Here is a 22,750-nt window from a genome sequence, read left to right as displayed (position 1 = left end):
CTGGTGTGAAGTTGAACTCCAGTGTGATAATAACGTAAATTAATCAGATACATATGACAGCATCCTTTGTCTACATTAACTTTTTTAAAATGTGAAATCCAAAAAAAGCTACGTGGAAACAATGCTGTCAGAAGTTGCAAAGTTGTCCTAGATCTGCAGTTCTGCAAATATAGTATGTTACAGAGCCCTGTCATCATCAGAGATAAATTGGACTTTAATTGCAGAGCCCATATTGCTCCCTAAGCTATTTGTGGCTTCAAAACTGTGCTAGGAGCTCAGTAATGCTGATGACCATGCATGGGAAAACTGGAACACAAGCGAATTAACGGCCAATATCTATCATGCAGTTCTCTGCGGCTTCTCTAGAGCCCTAATCTGGATAGATTTTGAGTGGGATAACTTTTCTTTTTAGCATCTTGATAGTGCATTTCAAATGTTTACCTCAATGAAGGAGAGTTACTACTTTTAGGAAAACATGGCTGGAAGTTTTAGCTAACATTGCCAATGTGGCTTACGCTTTACAAACCACATTCTTGACCAACTGTAAGAATAGTGCTTGACCTTTCCAGGGAATAAAAAAAAAAAATCAGGCATGGCAGAGACCAAACATGAAGAAGTCTAATACAAGTAGTTAAAAGCTGGCAAAGCTATAAACATCTGGCAACAGAATATTACTACAAGAAGCTAAGGCCCTGTCTGGAAGTATCAGTTGTAAGCCTGGTACATAATGAAAGGTAAACATAACAAACACTACCAAAGGATGGAGGAAGTGGACCTTAACAGACAAGTACATTTCAGTGACTTAGAATCAGCTAGATTTTCAGTGCTGGTTTTGTTACATAAAGACATTTGTACCCACATAAAGTCAGATTCTCTTTTGTGCTGCATTTTTGCTACTGAGGCCCTAAAAAATCAAGAATTAAACTGACTTAAAGCAATACAGAGTGAAGCTTGTAATGTCATACACAGTCTCCAACAATAGCATTTCACTAATAAACACTTTGTACTTTGTTACACATCAAGAGAAGAACTTACTGCCATTCAGGAGACACGTAAGATGCAGGTGGATGTGTAATGTGTATGTACATGTACAGCTCCTCGTGAAATTAACTGCCTTGAGGAAACACTCTCTCCATGGAAACCTTGCAGGAGAAAATATGTTTTGTGTGTGAGTTGGGGAGTAGGTTTGTCAGCCCTGGGGCAACAAATTAAAAAGATTGTTTATGTTATCCAGCTTGACAGTGTTTGTTACTAGGCATTTCTCCTTGTCCCCTTTTAATAATGAGGACAGTAACTTTGTGGCTTTAAACAATGACTAATTTGTTCCCACGAGGCCGAAAAACACTCAAGTGACAAAGAGAAAATAAACATTCTAGGAAACAAAGGCTACAACATATTAATGATAATGAACATTCATCTTGAATAAGAGAATATCAGAGACTACTGCTTTTTCAGACAACTTTTTCCACTTGCAGAACTTCACAGCTGCTCGTTTACTTTAAAACTCTGCTGGTCAACAGCAGCTACACATTTGCCGCTAGAATTACTACTTTAAAAGTGTTTATTGCAAGCACAGCTGGGTTTTGTTTCTTTTCTGCCTATTCTGGATCATTGCTATGCAAGATCTATCACCATGAATTTGAGGTGATTTTTAGCTTGAAAATTATTTTGTTGTTCATGAACTCTTTGGATATCCCATCTAGGTACCTTTGATATCAAGATTGTCTTGATGTAAAGCTGAAACAAGATAGTGCTGAATTAGACCTGTTTTCTGTCATTTAATATAGGCTTTAAATTGATCCACGGAATGTGTCCACACTAGCCTGAGAAGCCGCCTCTTGGCAATACTGAATTATCATACTGAATTGCTTCCATCCATTTGCTGAGGCTGCCAAATTGAAATGATGCACGTCAAGGCAACCCTACACTGAAAAGTAAAAGATAGCCTCTTAAATGTTCCATTTATAAAGCTTTTTATTCACAGTCAAATTTAGTATCCCCTCTGAAATATATCACTTTACAAAATTGATACCTTGCCGTTACAAGATTTCCACGCTGTATTCACTCAGCTTAGTAGTAAAAACAAGCTTTTGCTCTTTTCCCTTTGGTACAGCTGATGAAAATTGAGCGTTCAAAGTCTGCTTCTTAGATCACCAGCACTAAGTATTCTATAGATTTGTAATCTTCTCCTACAGGGAAGGTTAAAAGTCATCAAAAAGACAAACTGTTAGTTCTATCAGTAAAATATTACAAGTGTGACACATTGGAAAGAAGAAATTGAAGGAAAAAAACCCCAAACTACCACTAATGCTAGGGATGCGAAGAGTGATCTGCAAAACAGAAGCATTCATGTGGACTTTCTGGAACTCTCTGCAAGGAATATCACTCAAAGCAAATTAGTAAAAAGAAAAATTACACTGTCACGCTGCAGAACTTTAATGCATTTTTTCCTAATGTGTGTCACACATGATTCTAAAATGACAAATTGCATTATTAACTTTGTGTATTATTTCCTCTAAATTGCTGTAGCCTAACACTTTTTTTAATCACTGGCAAGTAAACTTCTAACCAAGAAACATATATAGTCTTTGTAACTAATGCCCTGTTTTGGCATCTTTACATCTCAGTTTATGACAAGGGAATAACCTGCCCACATTTGGGCTGCAACCCAGTTTGAATTATTTTGGCCCTCTGAGTTAGAAAGTTTCTTTGGCTTGAAGTTTGTCAGGCTTACTCTTTTGGAGAAGAAGAAGATCTTCACAAAGCCTCATGATCATTTCTCCAATTATATTCTGATTTGCGTGTCACTGTTTAACTGAAGTTTGTTGTTTGTTTTCCAACTTCTGATTTGCATCAAAAATAGTTTGCTATTGTTTCCTTACACTTCAGTTCTCTCAGGCAGCTATACCTTCCTAGCCAGCTGTGTCCAATGCAAGAAAGAAACTACATTCCAATCAAGTTGTTTAATTTTTTTTTTTATGGATAACTTGGCACATACCCCAGCCTGTGGCAATGTTAAACCAAGGAAGGTTTTTTCTAGGTATAAGGGTTTTTTGCTGTTGCTTTCGGTACCAGAGAATTGAGTCAAAATTAAATGAGATCTTGCCAGGAGGAACCCAATGCCACTTACACCAATATACCTCCACCTGTGTTTCCAGTTCCAAACTGGAGTTTGCTGTTCATGACTCCCTAAGCCTTCCTGGGGCAAACAGCTGATAGAAGCCTTAACCCAGGTAACAAATGTTTCTTCTTCTGAGGCTGCAGAACCAGGTCTTCATCAGTCCCTGGGTGAAGGATGTCATTTACTATGGAAACCAGGGTTTCCCTTTACATTTGTAATGGTCCCAGCCCCACAGTTACAAAGTGAATTTCAGTCTACCATTTTAAATCCAAGAAAATTCTTAATTCTGAGAGAATTAAGTTTCTTTATTATTCCAGGTAACTATGTTTGGAGATTTCCAATAAAACCGCAATATTAATACTTCTTGACAAGGCTTCACACTAGTATTGATTTTCAAGGCCAGGAGAAAATAGGATGACTTAATAAAGCATCTACTCTTGAGGATGCAGTTCTCCAATAATAAAAATACTGAAGGAGTAGAAATGAGTGTAAGTGGTGTGTTGACTTCCTAACTCATGGCTAGCATTTATAAGGGAGAGAATTTAAGTTCTGGTAAGAGTCCTCCTTTGCAGCCACAGTAGATGTTGTCAGAGAGAGAGGTTTTCTAGGAGAAGCTCTGTACAAACTTTAGACAGCTGGGAGACTTACTTTCTCAAGTCAAAGATGCCCATTTTGTTATGGTAAAAATCTCTTTACATGCCTGGGACAGTTAATGACATGACTTTTTCTCCCTGTACTGTTCTTTTGACAAGCATAGGTGGGTGTGGAGGAAATCTTTCGTTAGACATTTAAAGATGCATCAGAAAAAGATAACTCACTGACTGAAAAAACACTGAGTAGTGGGCCAGACGCTACTACTGCAAAGTCCTGAGCCATTGATTTCATAACTGAGTAATTTACTTTTCCTGTCCAACTGTAGCAGTTCAATGAAACTACACTAATTCAAGGACTGAAGTCCTTGAGGACCAAGTGGAAAGTCTCCCAAAGAGTCAAGTCAAGTTCCTACCATCCAATGACCTCCAAATTTTGCCAAGCACAGAGCTTCCCAGATGCTCCCAAGTGCTGTTTGCTATTTTAATGTAGCTATTTAACACTTACACTAGTGGGGCTTAAAATCTTCAGTTGCGTTTCAATTTCTCTTCTGAAGTTTTCTGTTTGGTTGGTTTTGTTTTTGTAAGCTTAGAAAATTCCCTATGGAACCTCACATCAAATTCCAGTCACAGCTGCTAACTTAACATGCTCTTACCAACCTCATGACTTTCTTGGTACAAAGACCAGAAAGGAAGAAAAGTTCCAAGAACAGGTAACACATTAAATGCATGTATCAAAACATAATCTTTAACAATAATATTTTCACTTTTAACTTAAAAACCTGAACACAAAACACACTTATTTTGATATCGATTAGCCTCTAGTCAGTCCAACTACATATGTTTCTGCCATAGCTTAGAGTTTTACGTAACTTTGTCATTGCATTAGTTAGAAACATTCTCAGAAACAGCAGTTTTGTTAGTGCTTCTCTTAGCTGGTATGTCTAATATTAATTAACTGATAACCAAGAGAAAGCAGGAAGGCATTACACAGACCTTAATGTTTTCTTTAAATATCTTAAGTTCATCAATACTTTAATTCACTGATACTAATGACTTTTGCTATTATAATAGCTACTCTTTGCATTACAGTGGTATTAACGAATGCAGAAGAGGTATTTCTGCACCATTTTCAGCACATACAGCAATGGGACTACAAGTTTCACAGATGTTTTCCTTCCCTTTCAGGCCCAGTAGAACCATTCTACAAACTACAGCTCATAGCAGTTTATGCACACAGCCGCTGCAATGAATGTTCTTCTTGCCAGCCTTGTATTTTCAGGCAGGAAAGTTGTTTTGTTGTTTATTCCAATATTCATGTAGCTTTTCCAGAAAGGAACTTTCACAAACAATGTTCAGTCAGTTCAAGTCGTTTCATACCTCATTGAAGTTAAATACCTACCCAGAAGTCTAGATGTTCCAAGAACACTGCAGTGATACAAGATCATGAATGCTAAGTGGTTTTTGTATTTCAAGCCCCTTTCTAATAGCACTGTTAGTGAATAACAAGCACATGGTTAACACATCTTAGTTTGTGGGGCATTTGCTTGGGTTGTTTTGTGTCAGAAAAGCAAAGCCACAAATCCATACTGAAATATTCAATGATACAAGCCTTAAACAAGAAGAAAAAAAGTTTACAAAGTTGCACTTGTTTCAGCTATTTAAACTGCCCTATTACAAATACCTGTATATAATTAATTATCCCAAATGGACATCTACCTCAGTAAGTCTTAGCTAATAGCCTCGCATTATTCTTGTTTAAACATTTACCAGTGAAACCTGTGTACTTTACTCAACAGTGAATTATGATCCTTTTCAGAAATTACCCTTTTAAAACAAAAGCTATAATTGAACCTTAAGAGGAAAATCATGTAATGGAAATGTCCTTCAATTCCCTTTTAATTAACAGCACTGTGCGTAAATACAAGTTGAGCTGCTCACTTCCTCCAGACAATGCCTCTCAAAGTATAAGACATTATCTCCCAGAAAATCTCTACATTAAAGTGCCACTTCAGGCCACTTCTATCCTGTTGTCTTCCCAGTTAGTTCATGGGACACCTGGCCTTTTTTCTTAAATTGATGTTTTTGAGATTAACATTTTGAGCATCATCCTTTGGACAAGCAGACCTCTACATCCACACAAAGTCCAGAAGTCAGTTCATAGTAGTCTACAGCTCATCACTTGCAGGATCAGGTTGGAAGAGGCACAAGACAGGACACATGGGCTTCCAAATCAACTCTATCCAAACCTACTGAGCACACCAAGAGCTGCCTTTAGTCATGAACACACTTCGGATCTTTTGCATTTTTAAGCTTCATAGCACAAAAAAATACTCTGGAGTCCAAAAGATCTTTTGTTTGGCATAACAATGACATTAACCTGTAGAAATAAGGCATTCTCATATTAGCTTTCAGCTGGCAAATGTTTATGGGCCTTTGACATGCATACTCACGTGAGCAGTCCTGTAGATTTGAGGCAGCACAGCGAAGTACCTACATGAACGTATATACAAGTTCTCTTGCTAGCTGGATTGGAGGATTTTCTATTGATTCAGAGAGTTTATCATAAAACAAAATGTATAAATTCATACCAGTCACTGAAAAAGTTCCTAGACATATGCAACAATTATTTGAGTTTAATAAACTTGTAAATGTATTGAACTTTTACTTTCAAATATGTATTTTTTAGATAGTCAATGACTAGAACGTTCATTTTAGCACTTAATTCAATTTAGTCCGTATTCTGCATTGCATGATGCAGTACAGCTCTGTACAGACAGTAACTGTACATCATACAGCTTGCAGTACTATAGATCTACTGGATATGTTATTATCATTTACTCTTTCACACTAACAGTGTTTCCCAAGCAGTTTTGTAGACTGCTACCCAAACTGCATTTTGGTGAACTAAATTGTTTATTTTTCCTTCATAAGTAGTCAGGTGACTGCTAATTGTTAAACAGCTTTTGGGCTGATAATTGAGTGTATTGAAAAACAAACTAGTGAGGTTTATCTGAAGAAACTAACACACCACCTCTCCTAAATAACTAAGCTTCACATTTTTAGGAAAACAAATAGAATATTTGTAAAACAGAGCAGTAGTTTTTACCGCACCAGAGAGTGCTTTCCCTGATGAAGATCTGAGAAATAGCAACAGATGACCACACTCCTGCCACCTCAGAGCACGTTTCTCTCTCACAGTGTCAGCAGTAAGGGCTGAGTACTGCAGCCAAAATGCCCGTTAAGTTCCTGCATGTGCTCTTTCCCCAGCCTGCTCCCATTTTGGGGCCATACAGAAATTTGCCCTTTGGGGATATCTGTTTTTTCCATTCACTAGACATGGTGGCTTTAGAATGGCATCCAGGCTGTTTGCTTGTGGCCCTTGAAGCTCAGTTTTCTCAGAGGCAACAGAAATAAGGGAATATGGCAGACATTCAAGTTCAGAAGCTGAAAAGGAAACAGCTTAATACAGTGAATAAGCCTTACAAACACAACAAATGTAGCATTTCACACGATGTAATGAGAAAGTAAACACGGGTCTTACATAAACACCACAAACTGGACAGCCTTGTTTGAGACTTTTTAATATTCAGGAGACTAAGGACATATTAAAAAAAAGTGCAAGCATTCCACAGTAAAAAAATTGAACTCTTAGGCATTATAAGCAAAACGTCACTAGTATCACTAACAAGCGTATGTCAGGTCACTGTCATTTGAACAATGAAATGTTACTTCTTTCGAATCAAATGGCACCTTTAGATAAACATCTAATGCGAGCACCTCAGTGATAAGTGTTCTGGACAAAATACAATCCTGTAAAATTCTTGAGTATAACTTAATCAAGATACTGCTATACAGCACCTCTGTAAGATGAATAAAGTATGCAAAACACATTTCAAAATAAGTTCTAGGTTTCTGTAATTTATACAAATGGAAACAGAAGTTTAGTCCATCTTTCTCTTTTTCCCTTTAGCAGGAGTTTTGGAGGAATGTTCATTTTCAGTGTTTGGTTCCCAGAGTGCATTTCTTACAAATCTAGAAGCAGCTCCTTTATTGAGTTTGGATGCCTTTTTCTTGTCTGCTATTTCTTTGACTTTGTTCATGTATGTTCTTATTCTCTCCTAGAAAAAAAAAAAAAAAAAAGAAGTATATTTCACACCATTCTCCCAAGATTGCTGCTAAAATAAAATCAATGAGCTCTCCATGCTGTACATTTCTATCAGTATAAAACCTACAATAATAGCTTCTTTTAAATATATATACCAGGCTCTTTGCAAACTTGCGGTTTTCCCTTTAGCAGATTTTCCATCAAAGGTACCTACCATACTAATGTTTGCATGACAGTCATGGGAACATGAAGTCCTACAGAGTTGAAGACTGCACCTAATTTGTAGTGACATGAGAATTGTTCTTGCAGGCAATGTTAGAAAACAAATTACTGAACTCAATTTGAATTTAGCCTACATAAAGGTGGCAAAATAATATTTAGATACTTTACATATTTATGGATGAATTCTTCTGTCTGACTACTCTCCACAGCATGTCCAAGCAAATCCAAAAAGCATCTTACACAAAATCAAAGATGTTACAACAATTAGATATGCAACCACACAGAAGTCTTGTGGTTAAGACCACAAAATGGTCAAGGGGGCTTATCAATGAACATATTTAAGGCAGCTTGATGAATTTCCAGCTGTACCAGAAGTTCCTTTTAGGACCATGGATAAGAAAAAAGTCTCTTTCTACTGGCATTCCATAAAGCAAAGGGATACTTTCTTGACATCTCAGCCCCTGGCTTGGATTCCACTCCAGCTAAATATACCTTTTCATTTATGTGCCTACTCATCTACTTCTGCAATCAATAAACAAAATCACTTTAAGAAGGTAACTAAACCCCTCTGAGATGGGAATCATGCTCTGTTAAGTGCCTGCTTCTCTTCGCTGACTAGAGAGGATACTTACAGTAATCCTGTAAAATACAGAAAATATCGCTTGATTTCATGTCTACATATTTGGCCTAATACGTCCTTCAACTCTAGGGCCTTTAGCTGCTACTGTAACATGAACAAACAACATTATATATATATGTACACACACACATATAAATACTGATACCCAAACAATAAATGTGGATTAACAGAACATTTATGGATACTGCTAACTAGGTACATGTTGATATTATGTACCCCACGCATTTCTCACACAGCCATTGACGGCTCTTTGGATCTGGAACAAGTTACCAGACTTACGCTAGAGAAGTGATTTTTCAGTTCTTCAGTGGCCATTATAAGCAACTGATTTGTCAAAAAGTTGGCCACTCTTTCCCTTTCAAAAACATGGCTTTAATGAGGAGAGCTTTACAAGGTCTGAAATCATGATAGACTGTAATATTTTTTTTGGTGACTGAGATGGCTAATGAGAACAGATGGCAAACCTACATGTATCAACAGGGGAAAAAGGAGCTGGCAAATGTCAACGTGACAAAAGAAATGAACTCCGATAGCTTGATTGTGAGTTTAATTAATACAGTTTGAATCTCTGTGTATTCCCTGTATGTACACAAGAAGAGCAGTTCTGAAAACAAAACAATCATGACAAAGTGGTTTTTTATTCCCTTTCCACGTGAATACGAACATCACAACGTTCTTGGAAGGAGGGAATGTGCATTCATTCACCTTGATACTTGGAAAAGAGAAGTGGATTAAAATCTAGCCTATAATAATTCACTTATTCTTCGGAGTTAGAATGACTGGCAGTTGTGAAGTAAAATACCAGCATAAAACATCCACAGCAGAAGAGATATAATTTATTTTTTAGTATTGCTAAATTAACACAATATTCAGACACTATATAATATAGGAGGAACAAGAAATTGACAGAAACCTCATGAAATATTAACTGATCCATTTTTTAATATGATACAGTCTAGACTACTGAAAACCTCACAAAATTAAAAATAGAAGTATTCTTGTTATTCAGGCTAGCTTTCCACATTTTTCAGTGCTGTCTCCCATTCCACTGGTTATGTAAGGATTACATTAAAGCTAAGTATTTTATGATTGCCCAGATTTAATATTTTCATTTATACGGGAATTAAAATGGGTGGCTATATGTTTTGATTTCTATTTCTTCTTTAGGCTAAATGATTTGATTTTTTAAGTCAGCAGAATTTTCAGGATAGCCAGCCTTCTATACTTTAGTCATGCATCTAAATGGAATATAACGACAAACCTAAAAGATTTATTATAGGTTGTAAATATGTCACTAATGCAGAATTACTGGACAATACACATACAACTGGTGCCAAAAAAGCTTTTAGCTTTGTTGCTGAACTGGATTCTTTACTGCTGAGAAAATGAATTAATGGAGGACATGAAAGGGGGAGGGGGGCTCTTTCCCGTCTTTGCTAGTAAATCAACCACACTCTACTTTCAGAGTCATACAAAAGTAAGAAAAGGCGGCCTTAGAGATTAACATGAATCCAAGTATTTATAAGAAAAAAATACCATACTGGAAGTTATAAATTATTATCAGACGTGTAACATTTTTCCATTAAACAGATACAAGTGAAAAGCTGCTCTGTTCAGAATCCAATTCTTAAACAAAGGTGGAGAAAAGATGATACCGTTCATCTTCGTATTCTTTTCTAACTTCAGGAGACTCTACAACTTTGCTTTAAAGAGTACTGTTTGGGACTAAAAATATTACCTTCTTAATTTAGAGAGCACAGCAGGGCATATGAACAGTTACAGAACACCATGTAGCACATGCATGTTATTATGGCAACGTATCCATTTTAAATATAGATAGAAACCTTTTTTTTACTTCTATATGAGTTAACTGTCCTGGGCAAGTTCAGATATTGCAGTGCAGGCAGTGTAAGGATCTTACCAGTTCTTGTTTCACTGGATGTTCCTTTGGATTGATTCCCTGAGTAGCCAAGTATACTACAAGAAAAAAACATGGTTTTTTTGAAACTGAAGGCTGTCATGAATAAGGACCTCATCAATCAGTCACATAGGAAAACTGTAGTTTCCACATAAAACCATTAATAAGAATTGGAGTTAACTGTGTTGTTAAGTATCTGACAAACTATTATAATCAAATCTTGCAGTAAAAAAAGAAAATAAAAAAATAATCTAATATGGTTTAACTTTCTGTCCTTACAAGGACAGAAAAGGTTGCCATAAGAAAACAGAAAGAAACACCCTCGTGCCTGTACAAAGTCAACTTTTGTAAATATGAATTTTTGATTTGGAGTTTCAACATCATTTACCCTACAGATGGCAATAATTTGGGTCCCCGGGGTAACTGCAAGTTTCTAATTATTTAGCTATGAAATATGATTATTTAATGTTTGCAGCTGTCTAGAAGGTGTTCAAATGGCAATCATAAATACCCCATACTTACCCCAGAACATTGAATTTAATGTGTATACCGAAACCAAATCCAGCTTTGCTTGCTCAAGGGGGTCTAACTAGAATGAAAAAAAAAACAAAACCAAACATTTTAGTAACATGCATATTTTATAATTGTGAATGTATTCATAAAAAATACACACTGAGCGAGCACATCTTTGCACCACAAGTTCACTGAGACCATGTCTATGCCTGTTTCCATGCCATCCCAGAACAATTCTCTCCTCTGCAAGCATTCATGGCATTTTCCCCCTCTGATGTTAAATGCCAGTTTCATACAGCCAAAAGCACAAAGATCTTTTGACATGTAGCTCTTAGACTACTTTCCCATAGTCAGAAATAAGTCCCTATTTTTCCACAGAAACTTAATTCAAAATAGTTGTTGCTATCGATGGAAGGAAAAAAAAAACCTTAAGATTGCTGAAGCTCAAATGTAAGTACATTATGCTACAGACAGTCAATGAACATTAAAACTACACATGGTAGACTGCGTGTTCAACGCATGGTGGAACACTTAGGGCTGCAAAGCAAAGGAAGAATAAAGGTAATGAGGTTTTGGGTTTTTTTTCCCTTGACTGTCAAAGCCAATTTATTATTTTAGCCCTATAGGATTTCCAGAAACTCTGATAACATCATTGTACAGCTCACTAGTTCTAACATGGATACTGTCAAAAGATCGCTGTTGTCAAGACTGTTTTCTTCATAATTTATTTGTGTTAGAAATCCTCAGAGGATAAAAGAGTTGCCTCGTGTGCTGGCTTTTTCATGCCCTAAAGAAAAAAAATTACATGTTAGGCTATGAATGTTAAAAGATGGAGAGCTTTGGGTGAAGTCTCCAGGCAGTACCTTGCTCTGTCTGTATGCCCTGAAAAAAAAATCCCACATTTTACAGACTTTTGCTTATAACATAGCTAGAGGAGACAGCTCAGTTTTTCAAGCACCAGGTTCTGCAAGTCTAGACTTCCAGAATCAGATCAATTCTCACTCCTGTCAATTCACCTTTATATCCTTCTGGGTATACCAAGTTCCATCAAGTTTGTTGCGAAAAGGTCTCAGACAAAAATGTGAGTGACCTCTCCATTATGAAAGAGCATCAGCATGCACTGCAAGGAAGGTCAGCAATAACCTGTAATAACCTCTGCCTAAAGGACTCGCTGGTAGGATCGTCACTTTCCAGCTTGGAAGAGCATATATTTCATTGTTTAGTTTGTAAGACCATCTGGATATCTTAGAAATATAAGAATTTCAAATATTAGGCACCAAGGGTAGGAAGCGTCCTATTTGTTATTTCTCCGTGCAGTGGCTAGACTAACAGACCCTTTTATTTCAGCTCCTGTTCCCAGGTGTTCTTGTATTAATACCAAAAAGGTTGTCAAAAAGAAGATTATTTACCTTTTGGAGAAGCTCACTCCTGGAAACTGACATCATTGTCTTCAGCATCTCATCTACAGAACCAAGAGATTTTTCAAATGCTGCAAGGTAATCATGAATTTCAGTGGGGTATTCTTCCATATTAATATCATCTTCTGACATTTCCATCTGGAAAGAGGAAACAAAACTAATAATGCTTTTCATTAAGTCCCTAAAGAGTCAAAAGGCTGTATTTTACAATACAAAGTGTTAGCATTCATTCATTAAACATTATAAGAAATGCCTAGTTCTGAAGAGTTCTAGCAGGTGATGTCAATAGTGACACAGTTAAAGGTCCTGTCATTTCAGGAATATCTCCTAACTGCTGTGTAAAATAGCATGAAGGAGCATTACAAATGACATGATTGTAGTACCTATTCTTGTAACAGTCCCAAAACAGTATTTTGCTTTTATGGTCTGTGATAGAAATTATTTGCGTGTTTAAAAGAAGTGCTCTATAAATCACAGTATACAAAGAGCTACATCAAGCAACAGGCAGGACATTAGGAAAAAAAAATAAAAAGGAATATGGCTTCAGCCTCTCTTAGGAACAGACGTTACTTCAGCTTTAAAGCAGTTATGCAGCACCAGTTATGTCAGGATTAGTTACATCTTCCAATGCTAAATTCAGGAGTTGTTCCAAGAAATTCTTCTTGTGAACCCTGTATCCAGTTTTCTGAATTCCCTATGGGGTATTATAATCTGCCGATATAACTCTACCAATAACAAAGCCAGGCTGATTTGGGGATTTCGGAATACTCTGGAAAACTTGTAGAGACATCTATGCACAGCAACTGTGTGACAAGCAAAGATGTGGAAAATCCCAAAGCACTCATTTTTTGATCCCAGCATTGATGGTAACGCAGCATGGCTACTACAGAGCCTTCTGGCTGCTGGCTTACAATTGGAATATTTACTCTCAGACCTTAAATCACACATTATCTCAGGGAGTTCACTTTACTTAAAGCTATGCTATTTTCTACAACTTCTATTGATCAAGCAACAACCTTCTGAATATTAAAGAAGAGAACAAATATATAATTTTTTTTGCCCATTTGGTGAGCTCCATCAAGAACAATGGGAGCACCTGGACCACTGCAGTCCTTCCTACTTAGAATCAGTATGATAATTCCACCACACACGCTGAGTATGGAGGGCAGGAGCCTAAGTTGGAGAAAATACACTTTGAAAATCTAAGAACACCAAGCCACACAGCCCATGCAAACAGCAAGGAAACAGCAAACAGCTGTCACATCACTGCTGTTTGTTTTAGATAAAGATTTGATCTTTCCCTTTTCCTGGCAAGAGCGTGGTATGTGTGAGAGAGGTTTCTTTTATTTATATTGTCTCCTAGAGGTCAAAAAGGAGGAAGACTGGGAGGAAAAACAAGCGTGGAGCTACTCAAGCTTGTCTGCAACTCCAGTTTCAACCGCACCAGCATGATTCCAGAAATATGATCAGCCAGTTAACAAGCCCAGTTTCACTGCTGTTGTTTGCAAGGTTTATAATTATAATCCTACTCTGCTGCATGACTTTTCAGCCTTGTCAGGGCTGGTTTTCAGATTGAGTACAGAATCACAATGCTAACAATGACATGTTGAAGGTCTCCTCGCTGCCCCAGCATGTAACACATGTGTAAATACCATTTCAGTCAGCTGCAGAAGACCTAAACAAGAAAGCTGAGCTGGACCTACAAGATGCTCCCCACAGAAAGACAAAATACCAATACAATTATTTCTGCCATTTATGATCACACTGTTTATGCTTGGTTCTGTCCTGGCCATTTGCATTACAATCACCCTTCTTAGGTTGCTTAAAAGAGTCCAGCAACAATGTTTGTTGATAACTTTTAATCATATAATACAGCATAAAAAAAATACTCAAAGCTAGAGAAGAAACTATATTTTTCCAGGTGTTAATACAGTTAAACTTGGTTAGAAGGTGTCTGTCAATACACATTTACTATACTTACACATAGAGGGAGAGACGTGTAATCCAATCCAACAATCATCTGTGGAGTTTACCATCACTACAAAATCTACTATGGTCTTAATTTGATGGACATGCCTGAACATAGTGATAAATTACAATTTTTCTCTCTCCCTTTATTAGGGTATCATCCAGCACCATAAACTGCAGGAAAAGCAAAACACTACCACCAAACTCCTGTGGCAGGAATGTATTATCAATGAAAACTTAACTCAAGCTATTTTACAGCAGTTGCAAGGATAAACAGGCACTAGAGTATATATATGATATTCTTTCCAATATCCCCAAGCTAGACCTAAAGAATGAGGCAGAGGAAGAATAGGAAGACAGAAGGAAAGACAGAAAAATATATTTTGGACTGTATTTTTTATGATAGCTGTCTCATGAACCAGAAAGAATTCAGTTTGCCCTTGTAAATACCTGACAAATATTTACGTGACGCCCTCAATTAGGAAGGAAAGGGAAAAAAAAATGCATCAGCCCTCAATGGAACAAGGCTGCACATGAGCCCATGCACACTACCCTTCACTGCTAAGTCCACTCCTTCTGCCCAGGGAAGGGGAGGAATTTGCTGAACTTGTGTTTTCTGTTCATTTCAACGGGAACTAGCAAGTTCCTACTCCTGCTGCGTGGTGACCTCTCTCTTTTCATTAGCCTGTTGTTTCAGCCTCACTGGTCTCTAAGCAGGATATGTTACAGTGCTGGCACATGCCAACAATAAGGCAGCAGTCAAGTGCCTAAAATAGTTTTGATAACATTAAATCAACAAGAACAAATACTACATTAGAAAACGTACACCAGAAACTCCACAAAATTGTTTCTGCCAAAATCAACACACAGACTACACAGTCACACCTGCGCTTCTCGACAAAGACAAGGATGGGAGGAACTAAGACGACATCAGTGACTCTCCAAACATACCCAAAGGCCTCAGTGGTTACGTTTCAGTTATTAAACCACAAACAAGATTTCCCTCAAAGTTTTAAAAGTGTTTCTCTATATATTTTGAACAAGCAGAAATTTAATTCGGAAATTTACTTGGCACAGAGTTCCTGCTTGAAAAATCAAGGACAGTACAAATATTCAGAGAAGAGAAGTTATGAAAATACTTGCTGGGTAAGCATATTAGTAATGGGGAAGTCTAAGGGAAATAAGGATAAGACAGCATTTTCATTATCAAGTGTTAACATGTAATATCTGACTGTGTGCATGATGATAATACTTTATAAGATCATTTTGAGAATGCGAAGGAAAGTTCACAAGCCATAAACATAAAATAGAAAAGGCCTACTTTGATTAAGAACACTGAGGCAAACAAATGGTGATGAAAAATGTGGTATGACTTCATAACATCAATCTACCAGGAACAACTTTCCCTTTTAACCCTGAGCTCAAAAACTGCTCTATAGTTTTTGGGAAAACAGCATAAAAAGAAATATATTTGAGAAAGAAAAGGACTTTAAATCACAAAAGTAAACCATTTTAATGAGAAAACTTATTCACTACATTTAAGTCTGATCAAAAATTGTCTTATAAAATTGGTTTCCACAGCTAGTAATTCTTATTTCTTCAGAAACATGACTACATTTATATAAACTTCTGCTTAGAAAACAAGGAACACCTTGTTTTCTCTCCAGCCAGCATAGTATAAACCAGAGCAAGTAATACATTCAACCTGCAAAAAGGGAAAAGAGGAAAATATCGGACATTGTGAACCACAGAAAAGACACGAATGTGAAAAGGCGAAAGCAAGAGAAAATACATAATACATAATGGACATCAGGAGCAGTTTGCCATAGTGCTCATGTGGCTATTGATCTAAGATCCAACCAAGTTAAATTCTTTATTAAGGAAGTTTAAATAAAAACGAACAAAACACAGGTGGTTGTGGATTACACCACTGGCAAAATAGTCCATCTTCTCATTTCTCTTTTGGGAGAATGAAGAGAACTCTGCAGACTCCTTTCAAGAAAAGCACACCCACGACTGGCAGACAAAGGTAAGAAAAGGAAAATGGGAAACTGCACACAATTTGCAGGTGGCTTTTATGAATAATATTTGAATATAACTGGTGCTTTAACACAAGCCTTAGAAAGTAATTGCCAGCTGGCTTAAAAAGCAAAACCAAACCTCCCTTCCTGCCTGCTCCCACAGCAAAACTGCATCTGTCATATTGAAAGATATAAACTCTAATTAGGCCCTGGGTACCTCTATGAGAGATTTTGCTGAAGATGCATGATGAAAGCAATGGAAGCTACATGCATGTATCAACATGGCAATAGGAATCCCCAAAAGACAGAATTAAAAATGCTAAGTGTTAGTGTCATGCACGTGGTTTTCCATTGAAATTAAAACTGCCAGGTTCAGGATAAAAATGGTGTATTTGAAACATTTTGTAACATGCAAACAGAAGACAAACATAATTCAGCATCTTACATTCTGCTTAATACTGCAATTTATTTCATACTTCATGTTAATTCATATCTATTTCTTAAGCACTAGGCGGCCTTCTCTTCATACTGAGCTCAGACCTTTTATTTTATTTTTCATTTGAGGGACCTGGACAAGCTCAAGAAGTGGGCCCATGTGAACCTCCTAAGGTTCAACAAGATCAGGTGCAAGGCCCTGCACCTGGGTCAGGGCAAACCCCAGTATCAATACAGGCTGGGGATGAAGGGATGGAGAGCAGCCCTGCGGAGGACTTGGGGGTGCTGGTGGATGAAAGATTGGACAGGAGCCAGCAATGTGCACTTGCAGCCCAGAAGGCCAATTATATCTTGGGCCGCACCAAAAGGAGCGTGGCCAGAAGATCAAGGGAGGTGATTCTGTCCCTCTGCTCTGCTCTGGTGAGACCCACCTGGAGTCCTGTGTCCAGCTCTGGTTCCTCAGCACAGGACAGACATGGACCTGTTGGAGAGGGGCCAGAGGAGCCACAGAAATGATCAGAGACTGGAACAGCTCTGCTGGGAGGACAGGCTGAGAGAGCTGGGGTTGTTCAGCCTGGAGAAGAGAAGGCTCCACGGAGACCTTATTGTGGCCTTTCAGTATTTAAAAGGGGCCTGTAAGAAAGATGGGGACAGACTTTTTTACCAGGGCCTGTTATGACAGGACAAGGAATGATGGTTTTAAACTGAAGGGGTGGAGATTCAGGCCGGACATGAGGAAGACATTTTTTACACTGCAGGGGGTGAAACACTGGCCCAGGTTGCCCAGAGAGGTGGTGGATGCCCCATCCCTGGAGACATCCCAGGCCAGGCTGACGGGGCTCTGAGCAACCTGATCTGGTGAAGATGTCCCTGCTCATGGCAAGGGTGTTGGAGTAGCTGAGCTTTGAAGGTCCCTCCCAACCCAAACCCTTTCCCAGCTGTCTCACACCTGTGAGATAAAGTCTCTCGAGCCTCAAAGGATTTGCAAAGTTTATTCTGATATGTCTTAAAAGTAGATTAAAATTTAAGGGGAGGGAATAATATTTTCGAGGCGCACTTATACTTCAGCCCATGGTGGATGTCACATGAGAAAACAGGTATCTCAGCTTGGCTTAACTCATATTCACTGCAGCCCCATCTATATTCACACAAACCAGCTTTGATATAAACCTTCAACTTGATCTGCATGGTTTGTAAAACATTTTTCTTCTCTCTGTGCAGTGTAATCAGCTGTCCTAGGTTCCATGTATTTGATGACATAGTAATCCCCTCTTCTGAAGAAATCCAATATACCCTGGCTCTGTTCAGCTCCAACCCATCAATATACCCATCCTTAAGTACAATGATAAAACCAACTTTCTTTAGATATGTCAGAACAATCCTTAGTGAGAGGTTTCCATAAAAGCTCTCACACTCAGACTATGCTAGCACAGCTGAGTTCACGACTGAGGCTTTAAAGTGGTGTTAAATTTGAATGTCTAAACTGGTCTTTAAAACACAGACTTTTGGTTTCACTGAACCTAGCAAAATACTGTCTCCTTGCATAAAACAGTTTACACATTGTAGAAGTGCATGAAACTCAGGATCTTCCCTCTATTCCGGTGGGTTTTTGTTGGTGACAACAACTGAGTACTTCTGTCCCATCAAATTTTCAGTGAGTGGGAAATAACCTGCCTCTGATCTTTAGCTAATGTATGCTCTAAACCATGGAATTTACTACCTCTTATAAAATTTGCTGCCACCCTTTACTAGTATCAGCACCATGAATATCCAGAATTAAATCCAACAAGTCTTTTAATCCTTTTAAACTGCTGAGCTCTTTTGTTTCGTTTAGCCACTAGCTCCGCAATGCGTGAAAAAGTACTTCCTTTTATCAAAATTCGATTTCCTGTATTTACATTTCATGCAGTACCTTTCTCTACTGTTTAGAAGAGCAACCCCAATCTATTTTTGGCTGCTCATTATTTGACTGTGCTAACAAGGCTATATTCAACTATTAAAAGCATATTTACCCATCTTTTGGTTGAACATAACACAGTAACTATGGGATGATGTGTTCTAAGCATCAATCTTATTGATGCAGGAGAAAAAGAGCAAAAATCTTTTCTACCTGTCCCCTAAAGAGAATTTAACAGCTGATAACCTAACAAAGAAGAGACCAACTACTATCAGCAAAGAAAAGGGATGCGCAAAATCACAGAAGTGAGTAACAGGGAAAACGCATTTGGGGACATGGAGTTTTCACAGGGATTGAAATAGATTAAATAAAACATTGTAGGATGGAGAACAGAGATGCACTCTGGCCTGGCACAGGAAGAAAGGGCCTGGCAGTAACCACAGCCTGACATGGAAGGGAGAACAAATAACCAGAATAGAAGAAGCCAGGAAAGAGGAACCCAAGCAATTTCTCAGCACAGAACAATTGAGTTTACACAGAAGAGCAAGTGTGGGGCACACTGCCTGTGTGAAGAGGTAACTCCATGTGGTACATATGCTGAGGCCCAGCAGAATGCCTCATGGCAAGATGGCATGAAGAGTGGAGAAAAGTAAATAGTTACAGTGAACAAAGAGTCTGCAACCTCAAAGCTTTCACAGTATGCAATCGCATCCCCTTGGCATCATCTCTAAAGCTGACAATATCAAGCTTCACTCTCATTGTTACTCCTCACCCAGTCACCTTTGTTTCTTCTTTTTGTGCTGCTCCTTCCAGCTCCAGTTCTGTAACATCTACTGGAGCTGTGGTGACCAGTGCCATTCCAGTGCACTGATTTTTTTAACGGAATAGACATTTTTCCTCAGCTCACCATTCCATTCCACATACATCCTGCAGTTTTCTACTGCCACCATTAAAAACAAACAATCTTTACTAAATGCTGGCAGTCCATACGAGAAGCAGACCAGCTGTGCACGGATGAAGAATTGATTCTAAAAATCTTAAACCACTTCAAAGAGAAATGTGCTTATCAGAAAGGTTTCTGTGAGTGCTGCACTGTATTTCTGATAGGAAGCCAAAGAATTCTAACAATCACTTTCAAGTTTCTCCTGTTCTGGGGTACAGCCTTGTGTTAAGTACTTTTCAGTTTCTTTAGTAAGGGTCATACTGCCACAGGACTACCAATATCCAAGTAGGTTAGACTGGAAGTGGCGTTTTATATTTTTTAAACTAAAAAAATATGCCAAACACTTTTCAATTTTGATTTATTTTATGATCAAGTCTTTCAATTTTTGTCTCAAAAATGTGACCTTTTAATTAGCATAATCTAAAGTTTAATTTGCAAGTCAAAGTCCCTCCTAAGTTGCTAACATTAACTAAGCTTGCAGTCACAACGCTGTGACAAAGCATAAGGAAGGGAATGTCTTTGCTTTTGCAGCAACATGAAAGAATCATAACCAGATCTACTTTATTACAAAGTACTTGAGCTTAGTAATTTTAAGTATCAGCTGTCCTTCTATCACGGGAAAAGAGTGCTGCTGAACTGTTTTAACCAGGCTGCCCAAGAAGGTGGCCGAGTCACCACCCCTGGAAGTGTTAAAAACCCCTGTGGATGAGGTTCTTAGGGACATGGTTTAGAGCTGGACTTGGCAGCGTTACATTAATGGTTGGACTCAATGACCTTAAAGGTTTTTTCCAACCAAAACAATTCTCTGATTCTGTGACCTGTACATAAAAATTGAATCTTGTATTTGAAAACTGCATTTATGCTCACTAACAAAATTGGTATTGCACACAACCCTCAGTTCTGGGAAGTTATGGCGGAGTGTCCACTCATTCTAGACAGTGACAACAGAAAAACTTGGACTGTTTAACACTGACTTACAGCTCCCCTGGAAGCCAAGTTTAGCTCTTAGGCCACACACGGAATGGCTGGGATTGGAAGTGACCTCTGGAGATCATTCAGTCCAACCCACCTGCTAAAGCAGGTTCACCAGAGCAGATCACACAGGAATGTGTCCAAGTGAGTTTGAATGTCCCCAGAGAAGGAGACTCCACAGCCTCTCTGGGCAGCCTGTTCCAGGGCTCTGGCACCTCACAGTAAAGAAGTTTCTCCTCATATTCAGATGGAACCTCCTGTGTTTCAGTCTGTGCCTGTTGCCCCTCATCCTGTCATTGGGCATCACTGAAAAGAGTCTGGTCCATCCTCTTGACACCCACCCTTGCGATATTTATCAACATCGATGAGATCCCCTCTCAGCTTCTCCAGGCTGAACAGCCCCAGCTCTCTCGGTCTCTCCTCATAAGATGCTCCAGACCCCTCACCATCTTTGCAGCCCTCCGCTGGACTCCCTTCAGTAATTCCTTGTCCACTTCCCCGTTTCCAAACGCCTCTGGAAGCCCCTGAAGCCCCACGGGCGAGCTGACTGCGTGGGGAACACCCAACCACAGACCCCCGGCCCCCGCCGCCCTGAGCCGTACCACTCAGCGGCGGGGAGGGGAGGCAAAGTGGGCGAGCCCATCTCGGTAGGAGGAGAGGGGAGAGATAGGGGTGAGGACACGGGGGAGGCGAGGAGGGCCGCTCTTACCTCCGGGCGGTCACGCGTGGGGCTGGGGAGAGCGACGAGGTGGGTGGAGCCTCCTCCGGCGCGCAAAGGTGACGTCAGTGCCACGGCGCTTGGGAACGAGAGGCGGCGGTTACCCCACGCGTGTCTGCCGTGGTGCCGCGTCCCTGTTTGTAACCACCCGCCTGCGGAACGCTCCCCCGCCCTCCCCGTGCTGCGGGTGTCTACCGCGTGGGGCCGGGGCGCCGGTGACGTGCCGGGTGGTGACAGCGACTTCCGTCCGTCACAGACGCACGAACTCGTTTGAGAGACGGTCCCTCACCGCCAGAGGCGCCGTGTTGACACGGGGACATCCCCCGGTGGGGACATCCCCTCTGATGACGTCACACAGCTTCGCCTCACCGTCCAACGCTCGTTGGTTTCTAGTAGCGTTGTTGGTTGTGATTTTCACTGTGTTTCTCCTCAAGAAAGCTGCTCAGGTTTGGGCCCCTCACTACAGGAAAGACACTGAGGTGCTGGAGAGAGTTCAGAGAAGGACAACGAGGCTGGTGAGGGGTCTGGAGCACAAGAGTGATGAGGAGCTGCTGAGGGACATGGGGCTGTTCACCCTGGAGAAAAGGAGGCTGAGGGGAGACCTTATCACTGTCTGCAACTGCCTGAAAGGAGGTTGTAGCATGGAGGGAGTTGGTCTCTTCTCTCAAGTAGCAAGTGATAGGATGAGAAGAAATGGCTTCAAGTTGCACTAGGGGAGGTTCAGACTGGATATCAGGAAACATTTCTTCACAGAAAGGGTTGTCAGGCATTGGTGGTGGAGTCACCATCCCTGGAGGTGTTTAAAAGGCGTGTGGATGAGGTTGTTAGGGACATGGTTTAGTGCCAGAGTGAGGTTATGGTTGGACTCGATGATCTTGAGGGTCTCTTCCAACCAAAATGAGTCTACGATTCTGTGATTCTACAAATATTTCTGTACTGTGAGATCTTGCTGCCTAGAAGGTTGTGCAAGCACATCTGTGGCTCCCAGAGACAAGGTCTGCTTTTTACAGATTTCCATTCTGATAAATAGTACAACAGAAGTCAGTATCCATATCAAAAGTATTATCATTACTAGCCAACAACCTCTCCTGCCTCCTTTCTGTTCACAATCTCATCTGAAGCTTATTGTAACTCAAGCCTGCAGCCTGTCCCCTCCAGGGCAGATTAGGATCACTGGAATCCTTCAGCGTGGTTGGAGAAGTCCTGTTCTCAACTCTAGGTTACGCAGGAGTGCGTGTGGCTCATGAAGTCGTGGCTGGTTGCCTA

General features: G+C 39.5%; 1 protein-coding gene across 1 annotated transcript; it reads right to left on the bottom strand.

Moving 5' to 3' along the window:
- Nucleotides 1-7,279: 7,279 nt before the first annotated feature.
- Nucleotides 7,280-21,654, bottom strand: C1D (C1D nuclear receptor corepressor). Its single transcript, XM_082047926.1, has 5 exons — nt 21,476-21,654; nt 12,522-12,668; nt 11,122-11,188; nt 10,603-10,658; nt 7,280-7,832 (listed from the first exon to the last, which is right to left on the bottom strand). The coding sequence occupies exons 2-5, from the start codon at nt 12,666-12,668 to the stop codon at nt 7,656-7,658; spliced, it is 447 nt and encodes a 148-aa protein (XP_081904052.1). The 5' UTR covers nt 21,476-21,654; the 3' UTR covers nt 7,280-7,655.
- Between the last annotated feature and the right edge of the window lie 1,096 nt (nt 21,655-22,750).

This window comes from Streptopelia decaocto (genome assembly GCF_964273445.1).
Source record: "Streptopelia decaocto genome assembly, chromosome: 3".
Classification (NCBI taxonomy): Eukaryota; Metazoa; Chordata; class Aves; order Columbiformes; family Columbidae; genus Streptopelia; species Streptopelia decaocto.
This window is presented reverse-complemented; position numbering and strand designations above follow the sequence as displayed.